The 21,499-nt window shown below is 43.2% G+C and overlaps 1 protein-coding gene, 1 long non-coding RNA gene and 3 other non-coding genes across 6 annotated transcripts; 4 read left to right on the top strand and 1 right to left on the bottom strand.

Annotated features, from left to right (window-relative positions):
- Nucleotides 1–499: 499 nt before the first annotated feature.
- On the bottom strand, nt 500–13,923 carry si:ch211-51c14.1 (protein kinase C and casein kinase substrate in neurons protein 3). 2 transcript variants are annotated; one of them, XM_068579037.1, is made up of 10 exons: nt 13,813–13,923; nt 11,429–11,496; nt 7,105–7,261; nt 6,667–6,902; nt 5,592–5,747; nt 4,750–4,925; nt 3,914–4,034; nt 3,751–3,821; nt 3,544–3,623; nt 500–2,863 (listed from the first exon to the last, which is right to left on the bottom strand). In XM_068579037.1, the coding sequence occupies exons 2-10, from the start codon at nt 11,486–11,488 to the stop codon at nt 2,754–2,756; spliced, it is 1,167 nt and encodes a 388-aa protein (XP_068435138.1). In that variant the 5' UTR covers nt 11,489–11,496; nt 13,813–13,923; the 3' UTR covers nt 500–2,753. The 2 variants fall into 2 exon arrangements, with proteins under 2 accessions (XP_068435138.1, XP_068435139.1); XM_068579038.1 differs by lacking the exon at nt 13,813–13,923 and adding an exon at nt 13,354–13,672.
- A 2,623-nt stretch (nt 13,924–16,546) lies between these two features.
- On the top strand, nt 16,547–18,341 carry LOC137787160 (uncharacterized). Its single transcript, XR_011077614.1, has 4 exons — nt 16,547–16,575; nt 17,443–17,483; nt 18,008–18,045; nt 18,253–18,341. It is a non-coding gene; the product is annotated as an uncharacterized lncRNA (long non-coding RNA).
- Nucleotides 17,275–17,365, top strand: LOC137787278 (small nucleolar RNA SNORD88). Its single transcript, XR_011077636.1, has one exon. It is a non-coding gene; the product is annotated as a small nucleolar RNA SNORD88 (small nucleolar RNA).
- On the top strand, nt 17,840–17,930 carry LOC137787277 (small nucleolar RNA SNORD88). The gene has a single exon (XR_011077635.1). It is a non-coding gene; the product is annotated as a small nucleolar RNA SNORD88 (small nucleolar RNA).
- On the top strand, nt 18,095–18,184 carry LOC137787279 (small nucleolar RNA SNORD88). Its single transcript, XR_011077637.1, has one exon. It is a non-coding gene; the product is annotated as a small nucleolar RNA SNORD88 (small nucleolar RNA).
- Nucleotides 18,342–21,499: the final 3,158 nt, after the last annotated feature.

Below are 21,499 nucleotides of genomic sequence, written 5' to 3' on the forward strand. Positions count from 1 at the left end.
AGCTCAATCATAAACAGTTGTGTGTGTGTGTGTGTGTGTGTGTGTGTGTGTGTGTGTGTGTGTGTGTGTGTGTGTGTGTGTGTGTGTGTGTGTGTTTGCTTGGCTGATGGCCATGTGTTGATGTCAGGCTGCATCTGACTCTGTGGTGACATCATCAAGATAAAGAGCAGCGTTTGACCTGAACACAGTTCTTGTGACGCGGACACAAGGCGTTTAAGAATTGTGTGTGCGTGTGTGTGTGTGTGTGTGTGTGTGTGTGTGTGTGTGTGTGTGTGACAGCTGACAGCTCTGGACTTAATAGCATCCACAGGCTGGACTTCAGGACTCCAGAGGATGATTGCATCGTGATTCACAAACTCATACGCACACATATACGACAACAATCTGTCACACACACACACACACGCGCGCGCACACACACACACACACACACACACACACACACACACACATCATTCTTTCCATCCTCAATTGAATAATACTGGCTTTGCTTGTGAACAGTTTCAAATTTTTATTTCCAAAAGACAATTTTCAATGCATAGCTTTTACAACACACACACATACACAGATACTGAAGAAGGAGGAGGCGGAGGGGGAGGCAGCCCCGGCAGCGTCCTTACTTTGGTAAAGATGTCCTCTATGATAAGCGTCACACATACGACAGTATCAACAGATGAATGCAGACAGACAGGAAACCTATTTTGTTCCCCAATACTTACATTGAAAGGAACAGTCTGACAGGAAATATGAATGCTTGGCGTCAAACTGAGATGGCGATGGAGAAGAAAAATATCTCTAAACCTTCTGTGCAGAGATATCTTCATGTCTGGGACATGATTACACCTCTCAATGCTTCGATGATTCCCAAAATAAAATCATTTTGACCATATGTTCATAGAAAATAGGACCTGGATTAATACAAAGACAGAAAACTCCTCGCCTTGCCTCATTGAAATTAAAAAAAAAGAAAAAAGATAAATGGACTGCACTCATATCGCTCTTTTCTTCTGTAAAGATGCTGATGCATTTTTTCCAAAGCGACTTACATTTTTACTATACGCCGTAGACACAGCAACGGGGAGCAGTTCGGGGTTAGGTGTCTTGCTCAAGGACACATCGCCGTGGACGAGAAGGCTGAATGAAAGACAGGCGTGCTAACCACTGAGCCGCAGTCGCTCCATTCACACAGCGTGATGGCGGTGCAGAGGCCATGCGAGGCGGTGCTCTGACTATCAGGAGCGGTTTTTGAGATTAAATGAGGGATTGAACCACCCACTCTGCAAGTAACGGGCAACCCACTCTTCCTTCTGAGCCGTATCCACCCCAAAGAATGCAGAACTGTGGAAAAACAGCAGCCTGACGGGCCTGAAAACAACACTGATAAGAGAACCCAAAAGGTTGCGCGGCAGAAAGCCAAAACAATGTGCAGAAATATCCAAGAGCGGCACGTTCTCACGCCCAACTCTGCAAATACGGACGCTTGGTCAGTGGCCCTAAGCTTCAAGCTATGACGCACGAGCTACCCTGGAGCGGAAGGCGTGCTTGTGTCAATATACGCTCATTACATGCGTGAAGTCTCTTTTTCAGAAAGTTAAACTCAGGTGTAGTTAGTTTTTATGTTTACTTACCAGCAACACTACTTGGTTAGAGTTAGGAAAAGATTGTGCTTTGGATAAAAACATGTATGTTTTAAGTATTTAGTAAGTAACCTTACAAAACTAAGGTAAAATAAGTCAACATTGTTTCACAGGGGAAACAAAAAACGGTCTAAAAACCTCGACTCCCGCCTCTTACGGACTTTTCTCACGCTTTACACGACGCTAGTTGCTCAGCGTATCCTCGAACTCCAATGTTACCCCATCCTGCTTCACATTGGAGTGATCTGTTGGCCTTTTATTAGACGTCAAGTGTTCCACGAGTCGGGAGCACGAGCATGATGCTCATAGGGGAACGACATCGCCGGGTGATATTTCTCTACGGGCTCGTCACATGTCAAACCTTTCACATAAGTGTCATAAAACAAGTTGTTGGCATATCGATTGTTGCCACTTAAGTAAACATGACACGCAACAACAAGCGAGCGCTGGAGTTTCTGGAATGTGTGTTCCCCTTATGCCTGACAGACACAGAGATGAAAATAAAAATCAATCTTCCCATCTCATCGTGTTTTCTATTTGACAGCAAACCATATTCTTAAAAATTGTCAAACTGTTCCTGTACCGAAGAGAAACAGAGGCCTCGTGGTGATGGACATCCATCACGCTAACTCCACTTGTGCTTCAGATGAATCAGAATCACAGTATTTGAGTTACTTTCTTCATATGTTGAGAGGCTTTGTGAGCATTTTAACAGCAATGTGTTGAGGTGGGAAGAAATAAAAAGGATAATAGCAGTCCAGTAAAGCAATGTCAGCACCAAATAACTAGTTATATACCATAAGAGCATTTTTTGTTTTACATTAAAGCATTGCTTAATATACGGCTTTCGTACAAGTGGTCTATGCATACTGTATATATTAAAACATTTCTCAAAAATCCTTCAAGAGATCACGCAACCTGGATAGTTTATTTTAAAAAAAAATCTCTCTTAGCTAAAATATCATCTTTAAGTGAGATCGTACTCTCATCACAGACCAGATCTTTGGCTCGCAGCTACTCGGTGTTTCTCTTTCCAGCATTGACTTTATGTTTCTGACGTTGAGACGTTCAAACCAGCTCGTGGTCCAGATGCCCTCGCTACACCAGATGCCCTCGCTACACCACCTCCACGTAGTTGGCCGGGTAGAGCCCCTCGCACCCGTCGTCCTTCATCCCCCGACACCAGCCCTGGTCGTCCTCATCCTCGATCTTCAAAAACTCCTCAGCTGAAGGGAGACAGAAATACAAAATGGGGATTGCAACCAACATTTTTTTTTATTCATTAATCGATTAACCCGTTGAAAACTGTGGAACCAATTTTGGCTCCAGACCTCCTTTTCCCTGTTTGAGTGTGTTTGAGTCATTGTAGGAACCCAAAATTGATTGTGTTTGTTGTATGTATTTGTTCAGCAAAGTCTTGCGGAAAAAAATGTATATCTGCAAAAGAAATCACTTTTAAAAAGATATTTTGATCCTAACTATGAACGTCCAGCATGATATGACTCAGATTCCCCGAAAATGCCTCCTCAAGCAATCAATAAGACACCTTTTTGGAAAGATTAGGACCTAAAGAATCAGAATCTGCAACAAAACTCACAATAAAACAAAACCTCGGCCTGTTAGGAAGGAGTTTCAGTCAAAAAACTGTGTCGTTCGGTTCAAAAATGGAAAAATTACGTATTTTATGCCAAAATATTGCCTGAATGGGGCAAAAAATAATATATATTTTATATATATATATATACTTAAACTATTAAATGACTAGTGACAAAATATTTGATTATCACGTTTTCTGCAGATAAACTATTCGACAATTCACAATAATTTTAGACAATGACGTCGACTTCATACTCGTTTCAGCGAGTGCAGTCCGGTGAGTCGTGTCGGATGGTTTGTGTTTGTTTACCTGCTTTAAATGACAGCTCATCGGTCTCCTGGCCGGCATAATCATACATAGCTCGTACTCTCACTCCTCCAATGATCACACTGGAGGAAGAGGAAGAGGAAGAGGGACAAACAGAAGACGGCTGGATGTCAGATCAGCTGCACGAAATCAGATCCTTGTAAAAACAAAAGCTTTAACAATTCCCTTGAATAAATAATAAATACTCACCTCCTCTCTATTGTTCCTTTCTTTTCAACTTCTTTCTTCCCTTTTTTGCTTTTCTTTTCGGGCATCCATTCCTCAGAAACATTTGAAAAAAAGATTTACTCAACATTTAACTTCAGACCAAAAAAATAGAGAACATTAAGAATTGATATTAACATTAATATACCTGGAAGTGGGGCCAGTCGGTGGGCATGCCGGGCCCGTTGGTGTTTTTCCACCAGCGAAGGTCCTCGTGCTCATCGATGGCCATCAAGGTGTCGTGGAGCTCGTTGTACTCGGCCCTCACACTGAAGGAGCGTAAAAAACAGCACACAAAATGAGATTGACAAACACTTAAGACCGAAGCAAACCAACGCAGAACTCCACGGGACAAAAATACAACGCAGAGCTGTTATCCATGACATAGTTCAAACAGTTTCACTGTCTCTGGTGCTGACATTTCACTGCAATGGAAATTAAACTGCTGCATCGTGAATTGAGCATAATCATCAAACACACACAGCAATATAGGAGGATGAATACTTTATGGGTGTATGACATGCTGGTATTCATTTTAATTTTACCTGTTGATGTTCCTTTGCTGCTTATACTGAGACTAAAGTGTATTTAAACCTCTAATTGGCACATAATCTACTTGCATCTACTTGTCATCAAGAGCATTTGAAGTAAAGTGTTACCCAAACATCCAGCAGATTAACAGAGAGGACATCATTTCTATCATCTCCTGTAGATTTGATGAAGTAATTCAAATCCTTTATTGCTATTAATTCCGTTAATATATTAGAAGTGAGTCACTGAGTCGTGCAATATGCCGCTGAACAGCTTTTGATTCGAGCGAAATTAAGTCAAATTATTGACTTTTTTACATACTTAGACACTAATGACACACCTGCCCCCACGCCCCTCCCCCCCATACACACACACACACACACACACACACACACACACACACACACACATTGATCTTCATCTAATCAGCAGAGACAGAACGTAGTTGTTCACCTCTCATTGTTGGTGATGTCCAGGTGCTTGTGGATGGAGAGAAAGGCCTGTTTGAGGAAGACGATCCTCTTTCGCTCCTCGTCCTGCGATTGGTCAAAGATGGACTCCATCTCTTCCATGTAGCGCGGAGCGTAGCGGTTCACCTCCTCCAGGACTTTTTCATAGCGGGCACGAACCTGAACATTTAGACACACTTTCACACACTGTTCAGGGTCGTCTTATACACACACAGTCGCTCACGCGAAGGTGGAGGTTACCCGACTCCCTCCTGACCACAACCCCCACCACAAAGGTTAAACTGAAACTAGATTGACAACTAAATATGAACAATTGTCTTGAACAAAACTCTTTTTGTTCTCTCCTGACTTTTTTGGGGCATTTCAAGGTTTCTTAGCGCCAACGAGTGTCGATCAGTGAGCCAGCTCAGGCGCCGGGAAGAAAATGTTGGCTTTGTGCATCCACCATATGTTGAATAATAGACGTTTTTCTTTTCCTTATTTTCTTTTGATGGACGTTACTGCAGTTGGGCAGAGTAAATAATGCATTGCAACCAGTGACTCACACAAAACAATTTCTTGCTTTTTGGGTTGGGAAACCTCAAACAGACGGCGTGAAAGTGTGCCGCATCGACACGTGCTTGTGTGTGTGTGTGTGTGTGTGTGCACTAACACAGCACCTCACGAACACGCTGTTTGAAAGCACAACTAGCGGTCAAAAGCTCCACAGAGTAATCACTGACAAGAATCAGTCAATAACCCGGAACAGAAGGAAACCAGTCGACAGACAAAGTAAAAAAAACAATCATCCAAACTCAAAGCAGCGCGATGAAACATGCTGCTGACCTTCTCGGCCTCCTGTTGAACCAGCTCTCGCTCCTCTTGGATCTTCTTCTGTTTGTCGATGGCGACGTCCGGGTTTCCCTGAGCGTGCTCGTCTCGCTCCCGGGCCGCCTGCTCCTTGCGGCTCACTTTGTGGTACGCCCTCCTGGCTTTATCCAGCTGCGGAGGAACCAGAACGTCTCAGCTACACTCGCCAAGGGACGAGGAACGTGCAGCTCAAGTTGTTCACAAAGTAAGTGTGTGTGTGTGTGTGTGTTGACTTTTCCGGACACCAACGATCATCCATCCAAGAGCAATTCAACCTGTGAGGATCATTTGGAAGATTAAGATGCGCCTGGCTTTGAAAAGCCGAGCCCATGCCCAGAGTCGCGTTTTGTGCCGCATGCGGCCTTTTACTTAATGAGGATCCATTTGTGATATTGCATCTTGCAACGTATTGATCCCCTAAATGTTTGTATGTTTGGGTATATTGTGAATGAAAAATATGTAGTTCTACTTCAGATGGAAGTCGTGTCCTCATCGCTGCTCTCCAATCACAGGAAAGCACAGATTGTGTAACTCCCGCTATTTCATTGTTACTTATTTAGTATTGAATATTTAATGTAATCAAGAAAAAGGATTTCAAACCAAGCTTTCAGGGGCTTCAAGTATTTTTTCTTCCGCATATTCTTGTTTACATAACATATAATACATAGTTTATAGTGTATCTGTACTTCCTCTACTTTGACATTAGGTGTTGCTGCTGCAACTTTGCACACACTTTAATGCAATTAACTTCAAATTATCTTCTTATTGTATTTATTAAAAAAAAATCTTATTTTGGTCTTTATACTAGGGGGAGTTTTTTTTCATAAAACATTTGAAAACAACAGATTGTTTCTCAAAGAGATCACGAGACAAGGTTTACAGAGTGTGCTGTAGAGAAGAAAAAGCTATTTCCTTTCATGTGGACTCCACTGGGTTTATCAGGCTCTTTACATCTTTAAAGGAGACGTGTAGTCTGGCTTCCTCTATCTCATATCAGTATCAGACTCCAGCGTCATATCATCAGTATCACACCAAACCCGGCGACGCAGACCTTTTTAAGTCGTTTGGCCCACGGCTTCTGAGCGCGCGTGAAGCCCGTCTCGATGTCCTGGGACTCCTTGAAGCCTCCGAACAACTTCTTGTGGAAGGTGTCCTTCTGCCAGGTCCGGACCCGGTCTCCATCCTCTGCCACCAGGGAGCGACAGATGGAGGCGTGTAAGGAGGCCAGCCGGTCGGCCGAGGACAGAAAGCACTGCCACGCCTTCAGGATGGATCCGTACAGCGGACCTGAGGGAGGAGAAGAAAGAAACACTCAGTAAATGTGACACGATAAAAGCTCTTTGTGCTTCTGAAATCATTAGAATAACCCGCGAGTGTTTCCATGAAGCACAACATTTGAACTGGAATATATATTTGCGTCTCTTATCACAGAAAGGAGACTTTTAAGAGTCGTAGTAAACTGCGTTGACAGAGGCAGCAGAATACTTACTGGAGTCCACCACTGGCTTCCACTTGTTGCTCCACTCGCTGAGCTGCTGGGCGTACTGCCGCTCCACACGAGCTCGCTCCTGGAAACACGCCACGATGTCATTGCAGGCCTGGAAGGCGTCTTCTGTTCGCTTCACAGTGGGCTGATAGTTCCCAGGCTGCCAGGACACAAAGAGAGAGGAAGATCTGCTGTTCACACCACGTAAACAAGGGGATTCATGGACGGAGCGGTTTTTAATCCCTGATATCATAATGCCCAACAACATATTCAGTATTCACGACAGCCTTTTTCAGTTTAATTTCTTTCTGGCTTCACTTTCGATGCCACGTTAAAAAAAATTCATCTGCTCACATTTCAATCCTGGCAGAGTGGCGACAGCATGTGGGCAATAAACTGATTTAGATCAAATAATTTAAGTCTCTTACACTCTTAATACCAATATCACTTCTACTGCTTCCTATAATGTCAACACCGATGCCATTACTGCTGCTGTTACTTCTATTTATCAGAGTATTATCAATATATTAAAACTATTAGTTGCAGTTGTCTTTTCAGTAAATGGACATGTGCAGTGCTTTTCTAGTCTTCCAACCACTCTAAGCGCTTCAACACTATGACATCATTCATCCATTCACACACTGATGGGAGGAGCTACCATGCAAGGTGTCACATCAATATTATCAACCATTCATACTCTGTAGGCGCAGCTACGGGAGCAATTTAGGGTTAAGCGTCTTGCTCAAGGACACGTCGACATGGGCTGGTGGCGCCGGGATCGAACCGCCGATCCTCTGATTGAAGGACGACCCCTGCTCACCGCTGAGCCCCACTCGTCCCCGTTACAGCAGCACGAGCGCTGCCTCCAGTAATTCAAACTTGATTTATGTGGCTCCTGTCAAAGAAATACTGTGCCGCTGTGCTTCTGTGATTAACACAATAACAGGATGCAGTTCAACATTTGAGGAAGAAGCACTTTGACACTCTTGCCAAGACTTAAATGAGAAGATTGATACCGCTCTGCTGACAGGCCGCTGGATCCAGCTGCTTATTGACTGTTCGGACCAGAGAATGATATTGAGCGTCTCATCTGACGCTCAGCAAGAAAGTGAATAAGCGGATTTCCTGAAACGTCGACCTATCCCTTTAATCGTCGCTCTGTTCCATTTAAGTCTCCCAGTCGCTGTGCCAGCGCACATCTTTAAACCGACAAACGCTGTGCAGCCAATATTAATGTCATCAGTTACACCAGTTTGACATTGAACCGTCCGTCTATTGGTCCGTCTCACATTCTCTTGCCAGTCAGTCATAGCAAGATCCAGCTCGCATGCGCATCTCCCTTCACAGCCGTGACAGCGCCGCAGCCGCCTGAGGTCGAGCCCCACGTGCTCCAAGTGGCTCTTCACTGGCTTTAGGTTTCCTGCGGTAGCATCTAATGCCGGCGGCGGCACAGGGCGCGGCCGCTCGGACACGAGGACGCGGCTCCCGGCCTTAAAAAGACAGACGGAGAGGGAAGTGAAGAGGGCAGTCGACGCGAGGCCCTGAGTGTAATAACATATCTGGAGCAAATGTGTTGTTTGTGGATGTGGTATTTGGAAATCTCTCTGCAATTTTCCTGGCAGCCGACGTGAGCTCCTCCTCAGCACTCACTCCTCTCTTTTGCACTTTTCTGTCGGGCTCTATCTGTTCGTCACTGACACGTTTAGACAGCTGCTTGGAGGTTTCGGGACAACATACGTGTTGCCATGTTGTGTCGAATCATCTGAGGCCATGCGCTTTTTGCTGATACCATAGAAAGAACATGTTTAAGTGGGACAGAGATAAAAGTGAACATGAGTTTCTTGTGGCTAATCGTTTTCACTCGTCAAACAGGTGTATTTCTGTCTTTAATTGATGCTAAAACTGTCTAAATACTTTTCATATATACTGAAAACACTCAAAGGATTAATCAACATGGAGGACATCTCCAGTAAAATATAAAGAGTGTTCATATTTATTGAGCTATTTGTGTTCAGGCATAGTGATATTTATACATAATTTGTCTGTCCTTTCACACTTCTACGGATATATTTTTGCTTTAATATTTCAACAGTTATCTGGTTGTCACATACTTGAAATCCTGTAGAAGTCAGAATACACATGTATTGAAAGTTAAACGTGCCCTAACAACTGTTAAGGAGACATATTTTCATGCAGCCTTTAAAGACTTTAAGACTTGATACCTTGAAGGAAACACTCGGTTCCTTTTGGCCTAATCACAATCAATCGATTACTTCTCATTAGTGGCCTGCTGTTTCTCTCTCTCCTTTCCTTCTGTCTTTCTTTCTTTCTGCCCGTTGTGGTTTACACTGACTCTCCTCACTCGTCTGAAAATTAAATAGAAACAGCTGAGGAATCCAGTTTGAGGCCAACGGCAGCGCTGCAGAGACCCAGTTGGCCAATCTCTGAGGCCGATGCAAATCTGCTACTAGAGAATCTGTCGGAGCCATAAAACGCTGTATCGGAGAAAATGGCCACAGGCCTCCATTGAAAAAACACACTATTCATGTCTAGAACCAATCATATCGAGAGCATAAAGGACCACCAGCTGAAGTAATGCTCGCAGTTACCGAGCTGCTAAAGGTCGCAGTAGCAGTAGTTACAGCAATATTATAGAAATAGTGCCAGCTTAGACAGAAATGTTTGTCCTAAAAGAATAGCAAGGCTCGTCATTCCCGTCAAATACGAAAAGTCTGCTGCAGATTTGGAAAAAAAAACCCATCATCGTTTCTTTTGTACTTGAAAACAGCAAAAGGATGTGTGAAGAGAGACGCTCCATACAGCGTCTTTACGAGAGATGAGGAGAGTGGGAACATGGGCCCGGGGCTGAGACTGATGCATCACAGCTGCTTGTATCTATTAGTAGAGTACACTTCTACACATCACAGCTAATATCTTCAAGTGGTGGTGACTTTGCAAATCCAAAAACAAACAAAAGAAAGAGCTTCGGTGTGCAGTCTAATGACAGACGGCCCTGGAGCGCGTCTGCAGGACGACGCAGACGAGAACTGGCCCGCAAACACGTGCGGCCGGCAAAATTACAAGGAGGGGAGCGATGGTGGAGCTGCACATGGAGGCCGACGGGAGACAAAGCCGGCATTGAAGCGGTAGAACACACAAATTAGATAGTCGGGCCACTTTGAATGTTGGAAGTGTTTCCAGCTTTAAAAACATGGCGGGCTGTGGCTCGTAAACAGAGAGCAGAGCAGTTCATACGCAGAAGAGTCAAATAGTTGGACGTGTATTACTGGTGCTGAATCGGAGCGGAGAAAACGTTCGATAGTTCTCAAGATTATGATGAAATGAAAGAGTCGACGAGTGTACAATTCATCATGTGTTATTGTGTGAATAATTCTCAATAAAAAGGTCCAGTGTGATGAAGATAGATCTAAAGCTTCACTTACTACTCTGTCCTGTATTGTGTCCTTGTAAAACATGTATTGACCTTTTATTTACGAGGTCATCATTTCTTCGAAACCAATTCATTTTCATTATTTTCTTTATTATGTCGAGGAGTGGGAATGGAAGCCATCGCATCTTATCTGAACAATATCTTTGGTCAGTGAAGTTCAACCTTTGTGTCACTCACTAAGCAACTTGATTGAGACTTTATTTTTAAAGGACAAGTTTGGGGAATAAGCGTATTAGATGAGAACATCAACGCTACTCTGAGGTCTGTGCCGTACATGTGAAGCTGCCGGCGGTTAGCTTTGCAGAGACTGGAAACAGCTGGAACCGCTGGCTCCATCTGAAGGTATCAAAGGCCACCAAGCAGCACACCTTCAACTCATTAGACGTCAGGAAGTCACATTGGACAAAGTCGTGTAACCTCAGAAAAGAAAGGGGAACGAGCTCTACATAGGAGCTGAACACACTCATCCTCACCGAGCAGAAGAACCCGCAAATAAACACAGCATGCAGCAGAACAATGATGTCACAGAGGGCCGGGAAAATGGAAAAAACGTGTCCTGGATCCACAGAGAAACGAGCCCGGTGCTTTACCGGCTCCACTGTCGAGCAAACACAGACAATCAAATACCTAATGAGCTGAGCACGATCACAAATCCCCCCTGGAGGACAGATAACCCAATCACACCAATCCAGAGTGCACAATGGTACACTATTCTCATCGAAAAATCAAAGCACAGCCTTGTTCACACTGATAGGAAGACTGAACTAAACCGTCTGGTTTGAAAAAGGAAGGTCACCAAGACTCCAGGGGGAAATCTTCCTGGGATCCGTCTTTTTCTTTGTCCCCGAAAGAGACACACGAGATACACACTCTTACCATCCAGAAGCTGCGACTGCTGGCGTCTCCAACGCTGCTGTCTGACGGCAGAGTCGACATCCTGTTCTCTGGGAGAGAAGAGCATGTGATTAGTTCAGAGGATCCTCTTCTTTTTAGTCGGACTGTTGTGTAATCAGCTCCCATGTGAAGTCTTTGGGGAGTTGCATCAACTTTGACATGTTATTTTAATCACAACGATGATATGTATGTCATGATATGAGCCTTTTTTTGAGGGACAATCTCGTCCGTGAAGCTATATTCATGTTCACCAGAGGTTAGTGAATGTAAAGTATGTGACTCTTATTATTACAGACTGTATTCTCACATGATTATGTCCCCGCCTACATGTTTCAACGTTTCATAATTCAGTCATGAGCCCGTACGGGTCAATGGAAGAGCCGCTAATCCATTAGGAAACCACATCATCTCAACCCACAAATATCATCAAATGCGTTGATATGAATGACTTTTAAAGTGTGCATTTCATCATTAATGAAAAATGAAGTGTATTTACGGGGTACAACGGCAGAAGTAGCTCCCGGGGTGCAAGTGCCACTGGTTGGGAATCCCTGTCTTAATGTGCGGTACGTCTCTTTTAAGGGTTTATGATAGGAGAGCACTCGAAAATCCCCTCAGATAAATGACCGGCCATTTAATGGAGGCTCGCTAGGCCCATTAAAGAGTTGTAGCTGCTGCCGGAGGATGATGTGTACAGTAAATTTAGGCATGGTGTAACAACATCAGTGAGTATCCGTGAAAGCAATCCAGCTTTCAAACATGAGCGATCCTAAAATAAATTGGGGGGTAAAGGTCACCCCGTCCCATCATTCCCACTCATTCAGAAAGGAAACAAGTAAAAAGTTACGGCTGACTCAAAATGAATCGATCTACATGAAGTACTCGAGATCTTTGAGGGACTTTAAGCTCATGGTTCCACTTTAAGATGAGATACTTTCCCTGATAAATATTTAAGCGCGCAGCAGTTTTGCCTTCTGGTGTTTCAAACCCTCGCTGCACCCGGAGCTGAACTCCACCCAGACGCAGCCTTCATGTCGTGCCTGTTTTTTTGTTTTTTTTTGTTCTCCCTGCAGCCATCTCTCTCTCTCTCTCTCTCTCTCTCCATGGCTCACAATTAGTGTGGTTGATTTCCCTCCACATCCTGCTGTTCACGCGGCGTCACATGCTCCAGTGGGAGCATCATGCCGTGCCGCTCCCTGCCCGGATCTTCCTCGGCTCACTGTCGCGTTGCTCCGTCGAGGTCTGAGGTCTCGTAGATTACACAACCCTGCGTTCTGCAGGAGGTCAGAGGAATAACGGATCGCCTCCCTTTTGACCCTTGACCTGGACTTCCTGCCCCCCCCCCCTCTCCAGTTGCATTGCTGTCCTCGGGGGACTGTGTCTGAGTTTCCAGAGGACAGAGGGGGTGGGGGAGCTGGGCTGTCCCTCATATCAAATAAGTTGGTGCATTCCTGCAAGTTTCACTAAGTAATCTCCAAACTCATGACACGAGTAAAGAGCCTGTGGGAATTTAATCCCAACTGATTATTCATCCTCTCAATACACAAGCAAGTCACTTACACTACAACTGTAGTCCCCTGGCATGCCTCTCAAATATGATTGTATAGCTGTATAAACATTAAGATCGGTCTGTGTAAAAGAGAAAGCGTGACGTGCAACTAAATATCTGCAGAAATCAAGGCATACGCCTTTCAAACATCATGTCATAGACTTCATAATCAATTTAAACTTCCTCTGAAAGGCTGGGGTGGGCCTCGCTCTCCTGAAAATTTAAACAACACAGGTCTGAAAATCCTCTAAATAATTATATATGAATATAAATGTATGTATGAGACAAATTTAAGTTGGACTGGAGTGCCCGATTGGTTCATTTTCATGCTACTTCACCATCCTACCGGATAACTTACCGCCTAGCAGCACAGATCTAGTTCCACCATGGGGTCCTCCAGACTTTATATAATCTCTTGGCAGGTCAGGCAGGAAATTTGTTCCCCCAGTTTTCAATAGTCCGGCCGCGACCCGGTCCTCCCAGTATCTAGAGCTTGAGCTTCTCGTGTTAAATCTGAGTAACAACGGACTCAGACCGAAGGTCGACCGCGTTATGAGATCCCATCTGGAGTTTACAACCAACTCTTTCACCCCTGTATCCTGCACCCACTCTGGCACCCACACTCACTCCTCCCCCTGTCCCCGTTTCATCTGTCACACATAACTCACCACACACACACACACACACACACACACACACATTGCATAGAGGAAATATATAGTATCAAATGAACACACAGAGCAGAAATAGGAGCTCAGTCCGCTCTGACGAGCAGCTCCGGCCATGGGAGGCGAACAGGACGCTCACAGTTGCTTACCTCTGTGAATGTTGGGGCCCTCTCTGCTTCAAACCCCCTTTCCTTCTTTTGTTGGGCAGCTGAAAACTTCTTTTTTTCCAGCTCAATCTCTGTGCAGACCGTGAGGCTCCTCTCTCTCTCTCTCTCTCTCTCTCTCTCTCTCTCTCTCTCTCTCTCTCTCTCTCTCTCTCTTTCTCTCTCTCTCTCTCTCTCTCTCCGTCTTGTCTTCTTCACTCTTCTCCTCGTCTTCTCCAACTTTGGTTTTTCCACTCGTCCTGCACAGTGCTGCTCCTGCTCTTCCCTTTTCTTTAGCTCACTGTTTGTGTCAGATGAGTTGGCTTCTTTTTTTTTCTTCCCTCCTTTTCCTCCCTCACACCCCCTCCCTCCCTTCCTCCCTCCTTCTCTCTCTCTCTCTCTCTCTCTCTCTCTCTCTCTCTCTCTCTCTCTCTCTCTCTCTCTCTTCAAAACAGCTGCAGGGGAAACTCTTGTTCTTTGCTCTCCACCACTTGTTGAAGATCGTCTCGTTTTTTCTCTTTCATTCAGTCGCTTCACCTCCGTCAGAAAAGTCTTAATGAGGCAGAGAGAGAGAATGTGTGTGTGTGTGTGTTTTGTGTGTGTGTCTAGGTGAGTCACAATAGCTGAGTCACCAGCTAAAGTGTATGCATTTGTGTGTGTGTGTGTGTGTGTGTGTGTGTGTGTGTGTGTGTGTGTGTGTGTGTGTGTGAACTGGGCTATTAACTATGTTTTACTATTTTACACTAAGAAGCACGAAGCATGACCAGATAAGGAAAAGTCCATGTGCTCGTCTCCAGACCCCCTCTTCCTCCCCTCAACACTCCCTCAGGAGAGTTCTGTGAGCCTCCGCCTCCACAGCTGGAGGATACATCCGGTGTGTGTGTGCATGTGTGTGAGAGAGAGAATGTGTGTGTGTGTGTGTGTGTGTGTGTGTGTGTGTGTGTGTGTGTGTAATAAAGGCAGAGATCCTTTGAAGTCAGAGACCCCTGAAGAAGAATTGTTCGCGCTCTCGTGTGCTGTTCTTGCTTCTTGCTGCTGAACTTGTGAAACTTTGTCGTGTCAGAACTTGTCATGTTAATAACTCCACTGTTTACGCCCAGCAACAAACGGCTTTTAACAAACAGCAATCCAGTGTTAGTAATCCTATAATCACATCTGGAAGGATAGTATCATGACAACAGTGCAGACCCTGTGATTAAAATGATAACAGCCATAAGAGGCAACGAGGAATGAAGCTGATGGTCATTAAGGTTTGCAGTATGGATTCAGCATGCAGTGGCACAATGTAAAGGCTCTAGGAAAAGCTAAAAGGAATATTATAATGGTTACAGTTACAAATAAAGACTCTTAAAACAGATTTACTGAAGTAGACAGCTGTTTACTTTGTTTAAATGGATTGATGCAATCCTTAAATGTTGATGATGATGGTCGTCTTCGGGACAAAAGGACCTTGTTGCTCTTCCACCAAAATCATTGTTTACTTTTAAGCCGTTCATTATTCATATCGGGCAAAATTAAGTGCCGAAAGTACATTTAAAAATAGTGTTGTTTACAAATGTTTTGGCTAGTGCACTTTCCTTGTTTACGTTGATGTGACATCTGAACATATAAATGAAACCAGGCTTCATAATCAGTTTTCAATGCAGGACGTTAGAACCAGTGAGTTAAATCTGTTTATAGATACAGGAAATGCAACTCACTGTTGTGACCCTTGGTACTTTGCTCATTTATGGTCTGACCACATTAACGGGTCTCTTTCAAACTCATTTCAAATATTTTGGCAGATTATACACCCCATTTTTTAAGCCACGAGCATACTTTAATTATAGTTGGCTCTGTTTATTGAGGCATTGATAAATGAGTCAACATATCTGATTTGTAAGTCGGTTCAGTCAAGCCTTTTATCGTTTATCCTGCTGTAACAGTGTTTATTTACATCTACACCTCTGTGTAACTATAACTGTCTGCAAGTTATTATTGGGAAGTTTTCAACGGAAGTGTCATACCTCTTCTAATCACACTGAATAACTGCAGCTTTATTTTGATAAATATCTGTAGTTGCATTTTGGGAACACTAGATGGTAGAATAAAGGGTGGTTTTAAAATACAAGCAACGGTTATTTGAAATAAACCCGATATTTGTTTCTTTCATTTCTACTTCATCTTAAATATGATGAGTGTTTGTGCCCCTGAAGTTGACTGCTTGTGCTGCTAGAAAGAAATACTTGTATTACATTTACAGTGTAATGCAGAGAAATGTTATCGCCCTCTGGTGGCCACTTGGTATAACTACTTCCATTGTAATATATTTGATTTTGAAAGCTTTATTTGGAAGTAGTACTAATATCGTTGTGTTTGACTCAATTATAAGGTTTCTTTAACCCGTAGCGTCCATTTCATATTTTTCTCATTGGTTACAGAGGAGTAAAGTAAAACGCAATAACACATTTTACTGTATTTTCGGTTACTTTGAAGATGTGTGGAGGTTTCGGGGGCATCTCAAAGAATTTCTTGAGTTATTTGGAAATTGTCAGTAACGTGTCCATTTTTAATAACCCCTCAGTAATATAATTAGAGGTAAATAAAGCAGAGATAATCTGTTTGAGACTTGTTTGTTGGCCATTTTTCTGACTGACCTCTCCGGTCCGTTAGGGGGCGGTAATGTTCTTTAGAGCTGCCGGTTAACCGACCTTCAGTAAAACAGAGGAAGTGAACGAGGCTTCGGTCATTTTCCTGTCCTCCTCGACTGGAGCGCCTCTCGTGCTACTGGTAAGAAGATATGTTACTATTTAGTTTGTTTAATCATCGTATATAATAGATTAGTATTGGATGACGTTAACATTCACTGCTGCGAACTGTTTTCGCCTCATACCATAGCTCATTGCTGTTAGTTAAACTTGCATTCACTTTGATTAGCATAATTGTAACACAGCTGAAGCACATGAGCCACTTAAACGTCACGTGTTGTCTGGTGCCAAAACATGGCAGCGTGTAGTTAACTGATCTAACGTTAAATGTCAGTTTTGTCGACTGCAGCCGTTTGCTCCGGTGTATTTCCGTATTAGCCTGACCGGCGTATCTTAAACCTTGTGGGCCCATTGCCACGTGGTGCTGCTGAACTCCCAGGTAGCTAACATGCTAGCTAACTACCACAGTAGTCTGTTATCACAACAGTTAGTCGGTTGGTCTAAGCACACTAAACCCTCGCTGCATAAATTAACTTCAAACTCAAAGTCAGAACGGCGGGTTGGTCACGTGGCACAAGAAAAACGCGTCACGTCGCCCCGGGTTTTGACGTGAGCAACTAAAAACACGAACCAATAGAATCCAGATAATGGAAAACGATAAATATGACTTAACGTATTTACATTATTGGCTCGCAGGATGGTTTAGTGGGTTAAACTGGTATCGGCGGTACCACCTGCACACCTGAGAGCTTGCACTAGCTCCTCGTGTTAGGTAGGTTTCCCTCTCCCCTGATGACGTGCACTGGGCTCTGAGTCTATTTGAGGAGAACGTGCATCTTTGGTTCTGACAAGCCAAAGTTCCTGAGGAGAAAATTAATGAATGAATAAATGAATGTTAACAAGAGATCATAGTGATAATACAGTAAAACTTGCTTTTGTCCTTTTTCAGGTGTCTTTCAACAAGTGGCACCACTCATTGGGGCCAAAGAGGTGTGTATTACGTACGTGTGCTCTATTATACATGCCTTGATGGCAACCAACGGCTCTACCAATGTGAAGGATGATACATTTTGCTAACTCCTTGTCTAAATTATGGACAGTGGTGCAGTTACAAACTGTGACCACTAGAGAGCAACAAGTACACGATAGTACCAGTACATCTGTTGAGGACCATACAACTTAAGTAGCACTTTGAAAGCAGACTTGAGAGCCCTTGTTCAGGGTGGTCTAGGATTTTTTGGTGTGTTGAGTAGATAAGTTAAGAAGAGATGCTGCAACAACCCTGTGCTCTCTGATGTACATGCATTCCTGTTTTACACTCGAGCTGTAGTGCAGGCTTAGCTGTCCCTCTCCCCTGATGACTTGCACTGGGCTCTGAGTCTATTTGAGGAGAACGTGCATCTCTGGCCCTGACAAGCCAGAGTTCCTGAGGAGAAAATAAACCAAAGATGGTCAAAAGTGGAAACGATAACAACACACTAACTGCTTTTTTTTCTTTTCTTCGGGTATTTCAGGAAGTGACGCCACTCTTTACCGACTGGACTTAAATCAGGTTTGTCATGACGCGTCATCTCTTTAATATCAGACGGTGTGTTAATGTGGATCTCTTGTGATGTTTAGCACTGGGCTCAGATAATCAGTGTTGATAAAAGTGCAGCTCTGCCCTTGACAAGGCAGGCGCTGAAGAGACGATTGCAAAACAAATGTTTTAACTGCGTAGGATTACGATTTTTCTGACTTCTTTTCCCTGCTGTTTCAGATGCCGGGCTTCCTGCAGACACCATCAGCCGTAGAACCGTGTAATGTGACTTATTTTTCTTTAAATCTTAATATTGTCCTATATTTGCTCTGATTTAATAAAACAAAACTTAATTTTCCACATCTGGCGTCATTCTGTTATATTATCACAATATGCTGCTGTATTTAAATGACACAAATAAGAAGTAGAGTATGTCAACTTCATTTTATTTAGTGTCGGAAACCTGAAACGTTAGTGGGACCTGCATACTTTTTACTGGTCAATTTGTGTAAAGGCGGGTTTCTAGGTTTTGAAGACAAAAAATGTGTAGAAACATGGATGTTTATTTGAGGGGAGGGGATATGTAAGCTATTGTATTGAGCAGTGGCTCTAATGTACCATGTTAATGTTAGAAAACTCAAATGAGTGGCGCTGAAACTAAACTTTCATTCAAACCTGGACATTAATCTGTATTTATCAGACCGTCTACTGATTAAAGATCACTGCAGCAAGATATCCCACTAACAGGTGTGTGCATGGTGCAAATAATAACAATCTTTTTATTTAAAAGCTATTGTAAAGTGCAAGTTTCTCACATTGTAAAAGGAGCCTGTTGGTGCTGATATGCAATTATTTCACATATGCACAGATGAAAAAATAAACTATTACAATAGTTTCATTCAAGAAATGGCAAACAACAAAAATTAGAACTTTGTTTCTGTATCTTTATTATAATTCTAACAATGTATTATCTCTTAAAACATTTGAAATTCATATATGTCTATATGAATGTGTGTGTGTGTGTGTGTGTGCGCGCGCTCTGGAAAAAATGAGAGACCACTTCAAATTGTTCTTAAAATCAGCTTCTCCATGTGTGTGGCAGCCATTTCATTCCCGTGTCGGTTGAATTCCAGTACAGGCGCACCTGATTCTACTTAATGAGGTACCGATCAGGTGATCACCGCAACCACATCTCATTTAATGAAGACAAGTATAAAAACCAGTGCTGTGGTCATCACTATCCTCTTCATTTTTTAATTGGAATAAAAAAAGTGGCTATCGACAGTGACGAAGAGTTAAAAATAAAAATTCATCAACGAGAAGCAAAGAAAAGCCAGGCTGAGGTTTCGCAGAGGACCAGGAGGATCACCTGGTCGTCTCATGGTGGGACGGAGACCGGTAGAAGTCTACGAGTCTCACACCTGTGACATTTAGTGGAGGATCGGTGATGATCTGCGGGTGTTTCGGCGAAGCCGGAGCAGAGCAGATGTGTCTTTGTGAAGGACGCAGCACAACGTCGTCCTGGAAGAAAACGTGCTCCTTTCTGCTCAATGTTCCTCAACTCTTGAGTGTTTTTTCATCTTCCAGCCGGGCGATGCTCCATGCCACACAGCCGGGTCAGTGAGGGTGTGTGGATTAAGGACCACCAGATCAGGATTCTGTCGAGGCTCAATCTCCAGACCGGCATCCCATTGAAAACATCTGGAACGCGGTCAAGAGGAAGACGGACGGTCTCGCGCCTTCAAACCAAGTCGAGCCGAGTCCCTCAACAGCAAAGTGAAAGACTGGGAGAGCATGAAAGCTGTGATTGTAAATCACCAAATATTGATTTCTGAACTCTTCCCAAGTTAAAACACTATCGCGTTGTTTCAAAATTAACATGACCTTTTTTTCTTTGCATTATTCCAGATCTGAAATCACTGCATCTCTTTGATTCTTTTGACCAGTTGTCAATTTCTGCAAATAAATGCTCCACTGACAATATTTGCAATTTGGGAGAAATGTTGTCAGTAGTTTATAGAATATCAAACACATATAAGTAATAGTAAAAGCAGAGAAACTGATACTTTTGAAGTGGTCTCTTGATTTTTTCCAGAGTTGTATCTTCTGTAAGTTACCCTTCATCATTTCATATTCTCATTTTTTAAAAGATCTCTTAAAGGAAAAGAAAATGCTTTCTTGAGAGTTTGACCGATTCCCTCGGATCTGTTTCTCCTGACAGCGACAACGAGCCTCCGTATCTTCATAATAACTTAAATAAGTGCAAAGAAATTACTAAACCAACTGTGTCTCACCAGTCACTTCATCAGAACGTAATTGTATCAGTCCAGTTATATTCAGAAAGTCTTATCTTAAGTTATTATTTTTGCCTTATTTACATAAGCAGATGATTTGGAGACCTGAGAGAAAGCAGCAGAATGAGGCTGTGCAACCAGTTTGGACCGGTAGCCACATTCTGCTGGTTCACCCTTTCAGAAACATAACCTTTGGTGGAAAAATATTTCAAAACCTTTAAAGGGAAATATGAAAAGTCACAGTTGCTAATGGGAATAGGGCCGTTGCATAAGACGTGGTAATGAACAATGAGCCGCAGAAGGTGCTTTGTACAAACGAGGGGATGAAAATGATGAGAGGAAAACAGACTCTAAACACTGTCAGGTCAGGATGTAGAGAACCGGTCACACTGTGCAGAAAGCAGAACAGTTAAATAAATACATTGTACCTTTTCATGTTAAACATTATTTGGAAGACAGAGATTCTTTAGAACTTTTGAGACTTTTTTTTTTTTTTACATCTTAAACCATAATTAGATGACCATTGTTTTCATCGTCCTTATTGTTATGTCCTTTTCATTCAAATATCTCTCCTTGACCATCGGCACGAAGCAGTTGTGTAGGAAAATCGATCTGAATCACATTTGCACATTCACACGCCTGTGTGTTACGTGCACATGAAATACAAAAACTCATTTCTCTCTTCTTTTTTTTGCTGCAAAAAAAAACAGACTGAGCTTAGCAGGGCCGGGAGTAAACTCCCCCCCGATGACCCCGATGTGAAACGCAGGAGAGGTGGAGTGTTGTTCAAGGTAGAGAGGTCATGAGAGAGCCCTTATGTTTGATCCCAGCAACAGTGAGAATAGCAGGACTGAGTTTATGATGAATTATGAATGAGCAGCGGAAGCTGAAAGTAAAGGGACTTCAGAGCAATATGGCACATTGACACATTATGATGTTTGTGTGTGTGATCAACCAAAAGGGGGTGGGGCCTCCCCAGAGTAACAGCTGCAACACTTTCAGTCTCTGCCTGTTATTCAGTGACAAATAACTTTTAAAAGAGTGAGGAAATCATATGTCGAGGCCATCAATGCCAACATGTCATTTTGATAATCGCTCCACAGTCTGACAAAAGCAAAACAGCAAGGAGAGTGTTTCTGAAAGGTGCTTCATATCCAAGTTGCAATGCTTTCCCGTCACATAGAGGCAATGTC

Source organism: Clinocottus analis, unplaced genomic scaffold (genome assembly GCF_023055335.1).
Source record: "Clinocottus analis isolate CAN_PGR_092001 unplaced genomic scaffold, fCliAna1.0.p SCAF_16, whole genome shotgun sequence".
Classification (NCBI taxonomy): Eukaryota; Metazoa; Chordata; class Actinopteri; order Perciformes; family Cottidae; genus Clinocottus; species Clinocottus analis.

Bases quoted from the DNA above. Each gene is read 5' to 3' on its own strand.
- si:ch211-51c14.1 (XM_068579037.1), bottom strand. From the start codon at position 11,488: ATGTCGACTCTGCCGTCAGACAGCAGCGTTGGAGACGCCAGCAGTCGC. The intron at 5,748-6,666 runs GTCTGCGTCGCC...GTTCCTCCGCAG, and splicing joins GGGCCAAACGACTTAAAAAG to CTGGATAAAGCCAGGAGGGC. The intron at 2,864-3,543 runs GTAAACAAACAC...GTCTCCCTTCAG, and splicing joins TGAGCTGTCATTTAAAGCAG to CTGAGGAGTTTTTGAAGATC.